Source organism: Hetaerina americana, unplaced genomic scaffold, assembly GCF_022747635.1.
Source record: "Hetaerina americana unplaced genomic scaffold, ioHetAmer1.1.p SCAF_3, whole genome shotgun sequence".
Taxonomy (NCBI): domain Eukaryota; kingdom Metazoa; phylum Arthropoda; class Insecta; order Odonata; family Calopterygidae; genus Hetaerina; species Hetaerina americana.
Genome location: NW_027286874.1, coordinates 36,610,699 through 36,622,993, shown reverse-complemented (window position 1 = coordinate 36,622,993; position 12,295 = coordinate 36,610,699). Strand labels below are relative to the sequence as shown.

General features: G+C 37.5%; 1 protein-coding gene across 1 annotated transcript in view; it reads right to left on the bottom strand.

Annotated features, from left to right (window-relative positions):
* Positions 1 to 9,776: 9,776 nt before the first annotated feature.
* Ppat-Dpck (Bifunctional Phosphopantetheine adenylyltransferase - Dephospho-CoA kinase) overlaps positions 9,777 to 12,295 on the bottom strand; it is a 12,815-nt gene continuing 10,296 nt past the window's right edge. Inside the window, exons 5-6 of the mRNA XM_071587259.1 lie at positions 11,418 to 11,600; positions 9,777 to 10,258 (exon numbers count right to left, since the gene is read on the bottom strand). Coding sequence (XP_071443360.1) covers positions 10,031 to 10,258; positions 11,418 to 11,600 — 411 coding nt within the window. The 3' untranslated portion in view covers positions 9,777 to 10,030. The remainder of the gene's footprint in view (positions 10,259 to 11,417; positions 11,601 to 12,295) is intronic.

The following is a 12,295-nucleotide window of genomic DNA, read 5'->3' as shown; positions in this document are numbered from 1 at the left end:
TGGTAACAGGATCATGCTAATCTTAGGGTGGAAATTGTTGCTGAGCAGCATTTAAGATTGAGGCTTTGAAGGAGTTGGGGCAGAAGATGAGCATGTTGTGGAGGATAGTTTCCCTAGGCAGGGTTTTAGGTCAACAGAAAGGATGTCAAGGAATGGACAGCAGACTATGAAGAGGATATGACTACTCTGGAATAGCAAGGCTTGTACAGGGAGAGAGAGCAAATGGCAGCTGGATCTGAGGATGAGTAAGAAAGGGACAACATCTCCACCAGAGTGACAGGAAATACAAAATGGTAAAAAGAGCCATATTTTGGGGAAATGTTCTGTCCAGATAAATAAATTAGCAATAGATAAATACATATGATCACGCAATGACCCATGCAAGTTTTAAAGAGCAGGCAAAAACAACCATCTCTGGACCATTTTCTTGAGCCAGGTAATCCTAAGGCTAGGCCTAGGATGAGTGACCTAAAGGGCCAAACATGTTTAGAATCAATGCTAGAGGCAATGACCTGATGCCTTTATGGATGTTGACTACCCTTCAGAATAGTGACACAAGGAAAGAATATAATAAATGTGAAACTCCAATAGCCGTAAACTGTTTACGGCTATTGGAGTTTCACATTTATTATATATTACTAGCCGTAAGAGCTCATTTCTATCAATACAAGGAAAGAAATTGGCCCCCTTCCCTTGATGTGTGAATTTCACAAACCATTGGGTATAGTAATGAGTGAACTCCAATGTCTATTAAACCAACTTTCAGCTTCATTACTTTGGCATTGGTTTTAAAAGTTTCTAAAAAAACATGAAAAGTTTTCACGATACTTTTCTATCCAAAACATAATTAATTAAGAGATTACAGCTTTTCATTTAGATTTTAGGTTTTCCAGGCATGTAGCAAATGTATACTATGGTATAACTGATATTAATTTATTAAATATAATTTTTAAACTTACGTTTCAGATATAAATCGATCTGAAAGAAAAACAGCTGAAGCTATAACGAAAACCTGCGGGAAAAGTTCAGAGATCTCAATACAAATTTGAAAAATGATTAGAAAATACTTGATGAATATTTATGTACACCAACAACTGCCACATTTGTAAAAATCTTTTCAATAAAAATCATAATTGTATAAAAGTTTCCTTATTGATCTTAAAATATATATAAATGGCACCATAAAATAAAATGGGATTGTGAGTGTTGTTGATAGCTGTGCACAGGAGCGCATGGATACACACTCATGTAAAGAATGGTGGATATGGAGATCACATAAGGCATAACAAAAAAACAAATTTGAAACAAAAGATGTACATTTAATTACACTAAAAGAAGCATTCCCATCTTCATTGCCCATATAAAAGTGCAGCCTCAGCCTGAATGAGGAGAAAGGGAAGAGGTTGGGGGAGGGGTGTCATTGGTGGGGGAGGGAATATTAACACTGGGTACTTTTTCATCATTTGCCTACAATATTATCATCAAAGTAGACATACACATGCCCAACTGTTAGCCCACTTAAAAAAATGGTTTTAGTACGTTTCATCTTTGCTTAACTCATGAATAACACAAATTTTAAGCAGCTTATGTTCAATCAAGTAGTATCTTCTTCTGAATATTAGTAGCATATGCCTTCATAGAATGTTTTGATTTTACATCCATTAGATCATATCATCATCATACTTTTTTGCCCATATTTAGTGAGGTAGTTTTAATTAGGCACATTATGATGAATTCACAATCACAATTGTATGGAATATGAATACCATTAGAATTCACTTTAAAAACAAAAATTAGACAAGGATTCAAGTGAGTATTTCAAGAAACATATCCATTTTATTTATTTTATCATACTGAAACTACACTGGAAGGAAAATATATTTTCTGGTTACTTTCATTTCTAAAATGCGGCACGAGACCAACTATTGTTCTTGAACATTCTAAAGGCAGGCATATGCATAGATTTAAAATTGATAGAAAAAGTTCTTTTACGTTCACCAATTTTACTGCTTTTGTTCACCATATGTCTTGATGAATACCAACAAGGCCAAAGAAAAATTCCTACTGACCAATCCTTCAGACTTTTGTAATATTGGAATCACTTTAGTGCCAGCAATGTTGCAACAGAAGTGTTTTCAATGATTTTTCCAGTTGTCATTAAAAATTAGCACTTATATTTTTTCCATCTTTCATAGTGAATTTTAAGTTTTCTGGGTTAACAGGAAAGCACCCAACAGCTTTTGGTTTTTACTAAGCTATGTTACATCTCTAGTTGCTTATAGTGAAGAATCTGACATGCAAAACTTTGAAGACAAAACATGCAAAAAACTGCCTGAATGATAGCTGATGAACTGAATTTAGGAAAATCAACAGGATGAGTTCTGTCAATGATCTCCACCAATATTCCAAAATCCTCCGTCGCCATGACTACAAAAACTAGTTCCCTCCCAGGAAGATTATACCTGACAAATCTTGCTGTCTTTCAGCACCACGCAGTCATGGCAATAGACAAATCAAGTCAACTAAATGCCATCTACCTTGACTTCTCCAAGGCTTTTAACACCCTCCATCACTAACTCCTCCTTCATAAACTCAGCAAACAGTTTGGCATGCATGGTAATTCCCCAGCCTTCTTTCTAGTTTTCTCTCAAAACAGACCCCAGCGTGTGTTACTCTTGGATGCTTCTTCCTTTTGGTCCTCTGTGACGTCTGGAGCTACCCAGGGCAGTGTCCTTGGGCCATATATTTTCAATTTATTCATTTATGATCTTCCTTCCCGGCTCTTTTCCTCCCAAGTTCATACCCTTCTCTACGCTGATGATTGCAAGATTTACAAGCATATTAATAATACTTCTGACTGTATTCACCTTCAACTTGCCTTAAAACAAATTTCCCTGTGGTTTGATACCTGGAAGCTTAACTTAAACCCTGAAAAATGCAGCATCATGACTCTTGCTCTGAAAACAAAACCACTGACATTCAAATACCTTCATGAAAACCTTGGCGTTTTAACTGACCAAACACTAAATAACTCCGACAACATTCAGATTGTAAAAAATAAATCATTGTCCCCATTAGGCCTTCTTTAACGCTTCACAGAAATAAAAGATCCAATAGCAATCCATTCATACTTCTCAACAATTGCCCTTCCCATAGTATTATATTGCTCCCCAATTTCGTCCACCTCAGTCCCAACTAATCTAAAATCCCTCGATTGCATCTCTTACTTCTTGGCCAAAATAGACAAACAGAGTCCCACATTTATGCAATATGTCCTCAAATGCTGTTCTGTCTTCTTTATCCATTTCTATCTTCAAAAACCACAGACTTAAGGCTGATTCAAAATTCCTCCAGAACACCCTAAACTTGACTGATGCCCTGAACTGCTCTCTCTCTTCAACTTCAGAATACCAACTCAATCCACCAGCATCCACTCCCTACTCCATCTGCCTATTCCTAGGATATCTCTCACAAAGTGCTCACCTTTATTTTGCCTTTAATCCCTTCTATATTCACATCCTCTCACTGTTAATCATTTTTATTTATCAAGTAACAATTTCACAACCCAAGCTTTATCCCACCTGTCAACAAATTAAATATTTCCCCTTTCCACGTTCGGCTCTTGTTTTTTTATTGTTATGATGTTATTGTATTTTGTTCTCTTTTATGTTTTTGTTATATTTTTCACTGTCAATTGGTGCTCATGCTGTATGAGTAATATGTTTTAAATAAGTAACAAAGATAAACAAATAAAACAAAGATTAGAATCATGGGGGATTCTATCATAAGATTCAGCGGAGAAGTTTGCGAGGAAGGTGGGGCAACGGTAAATTGTTTCCCAGGTATAAGAACGGAGCAACTGCAATGCAAAATTGAGGAGATGGAGGGTGAGCGGGAAGAGGAAGTGGTGATCCTACACGTTGGCACAATTGATGTGCGAGGGGCTAAAAGAGGTGACCATGTTGTTGGATTGGTGTGGGATTTAGCCATGGCAGCAAAGCAAAAATTTAAAAAGGCAAACATAGTGATTAGTGGGATTATAAGAAGAAAAGATATTTGGGACCGCAAAATCGACTATATAAACGAGGGAATAGACTGGGTGTGTCAAAGACTAGGTTTATTCTTTGTTGATACAAACTGCTGGATTAACTATGGCGATTTGGGGATAGATGGTGTCCATCTAAACAGAAGGGGCTCCCATAAGCACGGAAGACTACTAGGCAAGTTAATAAACACATACAAGAAGCAGGGAAACTTATAGGAGTCAACCGAGGTGATTTGGAGGTGGAAACCAACAGCCACTGCAGAGGCAAAATCACTTTCTGTGCGACAGCCTCATACAACGGGGGAGAGTTCACAGAAGAGTCTGTCAGAGGAAGAAGAACTGAAGCAGCGACCGGAAGCGGAGGGCGGAGGACACTTGGCGAACGTGAAGACAGGGAATGGCGAGGAACGACGGGATGTGTGGCGAGCAGAGTGTTGCCCAGTGGCTCTACAAGCAGACCCGAGATTGTGCACGGTATAGACGGTAAAATTGAAGGTAAGGGCTTAAATATCCTCCAGGTAAACTGTAGAAGTATCCTCAACAAATCTAGGGAATTTGAGACTGTAATAGATGCTTGTAATCCCAACATCATAATTGGCACAGAATCTTGGCTTCACGATAGCATTACATCGGCCGAAATTTTTCCGTCAAATTACAATGTCTATCGAAGGGATCGAGGTGGGAGGGGCGGAGGCGTATTCATTTGTGTTTGTAGCAACATAATAAGCTTTTTAGATTGGCAACAAAGTAACTGTGAGATGATGTGTGTAAGGATACGAGAAGCAGAAAGTAGCAAATGGTTAAAAATAATTGCTCTGTATAGAAGTCCAAGCGAAGGTATGCACTCGTTGGAGATCCTTGCTGACTATTGTTCTGAAAACCCCCATGATAACATCATCATAGCAGGGGATTTAAACCTTCCAGAAATAGGGTGGGGGGGCAAAACAGCGGGTGGCGGGCAGGCACAAGATCTGGTAAATCGCCTCATTAACGAAGAAGGGTTTACCCAGGTAGTAAATAAGCCCACTAGGGGAGAAAATACCCTCGACGTTCTTCTACTTAGACCTCAAACCCTATCATTAGTGTAGATGTCTTTCCGGGAATAAGTGATCACGCAGCAGTGTGTGTTAAAATTGACTGGTATAGATCAACAAAAGGTATGGGGGATGAAAAGAAAATTTGGCAATATACCCGGGCAGATAGGGAAGGGTTCCAGGAATTTTTAAGGGGCAAGTTTTCTGAATGGGCAGCTAGTGGAGCGACCGTGGAGAAAATATGGGAAACATTCAAAGAAATAATTCTTGAAGGGCAAATGAAGTATGTTCCCATAAAAAATTTGAAACAGAACACAGATCCGGAGTACTACAACAAAACCATAAAAAAAACTAAAGATAGCTGTAAGAAAGGCACACAGATTAAAGAATGAAAGAACAGAAATGTCACACCATTACAGGACCTTGGTCCGGAACCTAAATAGGGTAAAGAAGGAGGCAAAGGAAAAATTTCTTATCAATGCAATTTCGAAAGACAACGCAACGAAATTTTATAGATACATGAGAACAAGTAAAGATAACAGGGAACTCGTGACTATATTAAAAAGCAAGGAAAATGGTATTGTAACAGACACTGTAGAAATAGCAAATATTTTCAACTCCTGCTTTACGGATGTTTTTCGGGGAATAGAAAACCAAAAGGAAAATAAGGTTTGCCTAAATTGCTCAGAAATGACAGAGAACTTCATCAGCATAACAGCACCAAATAGCTTACTGCCCTCGACAAACGGTATTATCTTGGAGGACTCATATTTTGTGAAAAAAATAAGGAGGATGAGGAAAAATAAGTCAGTGGGACCGGATAATATCTCAATTGACATTCTAAAACTGGGTGATAACCCAATAGCTATGTACCTGAGTCATCTATTTAAAGTAACTTTAAATAATGATGCCTTGCCCAATGATTGGAAAAAAGCAAATATTACACCAATTTTCAAGAAAGGGGATAAAACAATAGCCAACAATTATAGACCGGTAAGCATAACCTCAGTTGTTTGCAAAATAATGGAAAAAAGAATCGCTGACTACATTCGGGAATGGTGGGCAAGAGATAGATGGCTATTCAAACACCAACATGGGTTTAGAACGGGATACTCGTGTGAAACGCAGCTTTTGGGATTAAGTCAATACATCGGCGATGCAATAGATGAAGGAAAGGAAGTGGATGCACTCATTGTTGATTTTTCAGCAGCTTTCGACCAAGTGCCTCACGATAAATTATTGCTAAAGTTGGATTCGTTACCATTGGACTTGAGGGTAAAACAATGGATAAAAAATTTTCTCAGAGGCAGAACTCAAAAAGTAAAATTAGGGGATACATTTTCAAATGAGGCGAGTGTACTAGCAGGAGTTCCACAAGGTAGTGTTCTAGGGCCATTACTCTTCCTAATTTACGTAAACGATCTACCAAACAATTTACATTCCCAAATAAGACTCTTTGCTGATGACTGCATTATATACAGACGGATAGATAATGTAAATGACCACGTAATATTACAAAATGACATCGATCGCCTTGGTGACTGGGTTACAAATAATAATATGGGCATTAATATAAGTAAAAGTAAGCATATAAAATTTTCAAATAAAAAGAATGCAGAAAAGGAAATTTACACCCTCTTTGGAGAAAGAATCCCATGTACTAGTCAATGCAAATATTTAGGCATTTACTACCTTGATCAAAAAGTTACCGGAATAACCACCGTGTGGCGCTCCCATCGTTTCGATTTGAGTTCTGTTTTTTTTGTTAAATTGGTACATCTGTTGTTGATATTCCCTTTAAATCTTAGTGTCATAACTTGACATTTGCAAAAGTTACGGTCGGTTTTCGGTATGTCCATCAGTGCTTCCTGCGATTTTTCCATTACTTCCTCTCGGCTGCTAAAACGCGTTCCCCGTAATGGTTTTTTAACTCGATTGAACAGAAAGAAGTCACAGGGAGCCAAATCAGGTGAATTCGGTGGCTGTTGGATGGTATTTGTTGCATTTTTCGTCAAAAAATTACGAATAATGATAGCACTGTGAGACGGTGCGTTATCATGGTGCAAAATCCACGAGTTTTCTGCCCACATTTCTGGTCTCTTTTGGCGAATTGCTTCACGCAAACGTCTCATAACGCCCAAATAATACTCTTTGTTTACTGTCTGGCCTTCTGGCAAAAATTCATGATGCACTACACCGTTGTAATCCATGAAAACCGTCAGCATTGCCTTCTTTTTTGACTGAAAACGACGTGGTTTTTTTGGTCTCGGCTCATTTGGTGAACGCCATTCACTTGCCTGATGTCTGGATTGCGTGTCGTACTCATAAACCCACGTCTCGTCTCCAGTAATGATCCTTTTGATGAATGTGGGATCGGATTCAGCCTCGCAAATCATGTCTTTTGCGACGTCAACACGGTCTCTTTTTTGCATGAAATTGAGGTCTTTCGGCACCAACTTTGCTGCTTCTCGACGGAAACCCAAATCATTAACCACAATGTCTTGGGCGGATCCATAGGCAATGTTCAAGTCCTCCGCTATTTCTCTGATGGTTAATTTGCGGTGTTTGACCAACATTTCTTTTACTTTATCAATTTTTTCACCGACTTTCGATGTCGATGGTCTGCCACTGCGTTCATCATCTTCGATTGACTCACGACCACTTCTGAACCGCTCGTGCCACTGGTAAACGACCGTTTTTTTAGAGAATCGTTGCCGAAACACTTTTCCAACATTTCCAACGTCAGTTCGCCGCTAAATCCGTTTTTAACGCAAAATTTAATACACTTTCGTTGTTGCAAATTTAAATCCATTTCTGCAATTGTAAAAAATCGCCAACACACACAGAGATAGATGTACTCTTGGCTACGTAACTTTTGCAAATGTCAAGTTATGACACTAAGATTTAAAGGGAATAACAACAACAGATGTACCAATTTAACAAAAAAAACAGAACTCAAATCGGAACGATGGGAGCGCCACACGGTGGTTATTCCGGGATATTTTTGTTCAAGGTAGTATTTAACTAGGGATCTTGGGTGGGGGGTCCAAGTAGAAAATTTGACACGGAAGGCATTTAAAGTATTGCATTGGGTGATGAGAAATTTAAAAGGAAGTAGCGTAGCCACAAAAGAAAAAGCATATAAGGCACTGGTTATCCCTATCCTAGAATACTCCTCCATAGTATGGGATCCATATGAGGTGGGACATATTAAAAAGATAGAAAAAGTTCAAAGAAAGGCAGCAAGATATATACTCGGAAGGTACAAAAGAACAGATAGTGTCACGGATATGTTAGATGTACTGTAATGGGAGAGTTTGAAAAATAGAAGAAAAAGGAGTAGGTTAGGCGCGATGTATAGAGTTGTTAAAAAGGACGAAGCGTGGGAAGATTTATGGCAAGGGATAGAAAAGCCTAACTTTAAGGGAAAAAACGACCATAGCCACAAAATAAAAATAAGGACTCAAAAAACCAATAAGAAAAAATACTCTTTTTTAAATAGAACCATAATTGATTGGAATCAGCTGCCTGGAGGTTTGTTTGAGCCCTTTCCATCCAATTTTAGAAGTTTTAAGTTGAAATGTAAAGCAGCCACTGGGTAATAAACTTCATTGTAGTCATGAAAATATTGTTTGTATGTGATGTGGAAGTTTGTTTGTATGTGATGTGGAAGTGTCATTATGTAAAAATATTTTATCTCTTCTGTTTTTATTTGTTCGTATGTAATTTTCATTGTAGAGTTATCTTTGACCTAACCTGACCGTTGCCACCAGGAAATTTGCCTAATTGCAACGTAATTGTGTAAAATAAAATAAAATCCAGATTTTCCCTTGCCTTAATGAGCTTTCCGCTCGCATTACAGTTTTAATAAATTTTCCTGCATGCTCGTTTTCATTTCCCTTTTAAATATACTTCTCTTTCAGTTTTTCCGTGGACCACAAACTTGGACGTATGTTTATAGCTTACCATATTTCCCTTAAAAAATGTATTGAAATCAGATGCTACTTTCATCAGATATTCCAACTCTCAGAATTGAAAATGAAATAAAACATAACACCAGAGAAAATGAATACGTGGAAAACAAAGCATCAACAAGGTGTACTTTCAGGTACCTTGGTGATATTGTTATTGGAAAATGAGAAAAAGTCTGCCACATTTTCCAAAAACACCGCTCGCCACATTACAAAATTCATCCATGGAAAGAAATCCCAACACCAGCAGCAATAGTTTACCAACAAGTATTTTAACAATAGGCATCATCTGTCAGAGTCCCTAATGAGAGTGTGCATGTTGTTGAAATGAAGTCGTTAAAAAGAAAAATATAGCACACAAGTGCATAATGTAGCCTTCCATGTCTGATGATTATGAATATCAGACTTTACAAAAAAGTTGGTTTATCTTAGGTCTTTGCCCCTTAATATTAGGCAAGCAACACGTGACAATTAAAAAAACTTTTGAATTATGTATTCCTTATAGATAAATGCACTAAAGAAATCAATTAGCTCTGTTCAGAGTGCATAATGCAAAAGCATTCTCCATGAGCTATTGTCGAAATGTGCATGCATTTTGTATATATATATAGAGTTGATAACCAAAATTGTAAAATTCTTTGTTTCAAGTAAACAACTCCAACACTATCTGTAGCTCATGATGAGAATTAATATTTCAACAATATCTTAGCACAATAAAATAAATGCTTTTATACTCCCAATTATTTTTTCATGATTCAACATTATATAAAACAGTGGTATAACAAGCAATTTTACATAAGGTATTTCAAACAATATGTAAATAATAACCAATAAAAATAACAGTACCCCCAATGAATAACCAAAAACAATACTGAAGCTAACATACCCTTGACTATGAAAATTGTCATAAAGTGTAATTACATATATTCCACATAACTGGGAGATGCTGGCTGATGTAAATTCTCGCAGAGCATCTCAAATCACAGAGAAGATGAAGGGGAAACATAGGAATTTGACCAATATTTGGCACGACACTGCATTTCTTTCCAACCCCTTTCAACCTGCTTTTGGGTATATTCTCGAGACCACAAGGTTGAGATAACTACATTGGCTTCAGCCACAGCTTCAGAATTTGGTGTCTGGGCCAAAACCCGCTTTTCACACTCATGGTAATCAAGTTTTACCCTGTCCTGAAGTCTTCTAATAGCCTGCAGCATAAGAAACACATGATTAGTAATGATGAGGTAGTTTGGATGGACACATACCATACAATGGTACAATGATATATTTCCCTGTACAAATAAAACCCAAACAAATACAACCAGACATCAGATACTAAAAGGCAATCTTATTCACTTCCTTACTCTCTTCATTTCATTTAACATGCCTATCCCACTTCTACTTCTTTCTTACTAGCTTAACATTCTTCCCTCCATCACAGTCTTCAACATACCATTGCCAATCAAAATGCTCTGCATCCACGTTTCCTCGCACCTTTTGATTTCCCCAATAATCCCCTCTCCTCCCTCACCATGCCTAGCACCTCTTCATTTGTCCATTTAACCTTTTCCATCCTTCTCAACACCCAAATATCAAAACATCCAATCTACGTCTATCATCTTGTTTCAATAACCATGCTTCTAAGCCTTAAAAACTATGCGTCATATTCAAGTTTTAATGAGCTGCTTCTTAAAATCGTACTCAACATCCATGTCATCATTACCCTCCTTGTGAAAGTTACTTCACCTAATGCAATTCCTCTTCTCCTTATGTTCCATCTACTTCGGCCATTTTGGTCAAGAACACTTCTGTTCTTCCCATGCCTATTTAACAATTTCCTCTACATGAATATTCAAAAACATGGGTGATGATAGATGCCCTTGTCTTACCCCTCTCCTTAACACAACCCACTCTGGCAATACACCACCAATCACATATGAGTAGTCTGTGACATGCACTGGTTGAGGAGCAGTTGCCTATCCCTCCAATACACTTCTATTTTCCCCAATACATTCATTAATTCTACCCAATTCACTCTCTATTGAATGCCTTTTTGAATCTACAAAACTAACAAATATATCAAAATTGCATTCTATGTTCCTCTCCATTAATGAACTCATTACTGCCTCTCTCCTTTCTAAACCCAAATTGATCATTCCCTGGGTGACCATTTGCCCTCCTTTCCATTCCCTCATTAATGATCCTACGTACCACTTTAGCTGTAAACAAAATCAAACTTATTGTTCTATAGTCCTCAAATATTGCAGCCATTCCCTTTTTGAATAAGAACCAACACAGATCTGAACTATCATACATTAATGACAGCCTATGGTTAAATTATAATAACTATAAAATAATGAAACTCACTTCACTCTGGGGTATTATGCAAGCCCATACTTCATTGCAGTGTACATGCCATTTTGCTTTTACAAGAACAGCAGCCTCAACAACTACAATATGTTGTCCTCCTGAGGCCATTCTGGCAATATGTTTTTTCAAAAGTTCCAATATATGAGGCCATACAATAGTGTTAAGCAGCTTCAGCTTGTCCTTAAATTGATAAAAATGAAAGAAAATACGAATGAAATGAAAATAAACATTATATCAAGTTGTAAAAATAAAAGTTCAAGGCTGCCCACCAATATAGGGGATCAAAAATTGCGAGAAAAGTGAATATTTGTTTGAAAAAAAATGAGTAGCAACTTGGATAAAATAGCGATGCAAAGTAACCTATTAATGACAAAACATTTCATAATTTCTCACAGTGATTGTAATACTCCTGACACTTGGATAATTAGAATAGAGAAGTGATTAATGTAATATCCACCCAAATCTGAGTAGATGGCAAAATAGGATAACAGCTTCAAAAACAATTTGCATGCATCTGTACTTTCATACACACGCTTCAGTTCTTTAACAGTATTTAGCATACGACATGAATAATAGCACTGATAATACTTCATTCAATAAAAACTGACAAAGATTTCCGATAAAAAATTCATAGATTCCCTTAAGCCACCAGATAACCTTTCCCCCTCTGAGAGACAAGCTCTCAGACGTTTAGCGTCAAACAAAGATATTATAATTACGACGGCGGACAAAGGGTCATCCGTTGTCGTGCTAAACAAAGAAGACTACGATGCTTATGAATTTCGCCAATAAAACGACCTTTCCTGCTATGCCCCCCTGCCCCAAGACCCAAACCCTTCATATCAAAAGGATATTCTCTCTTTTCTTTCCAATTT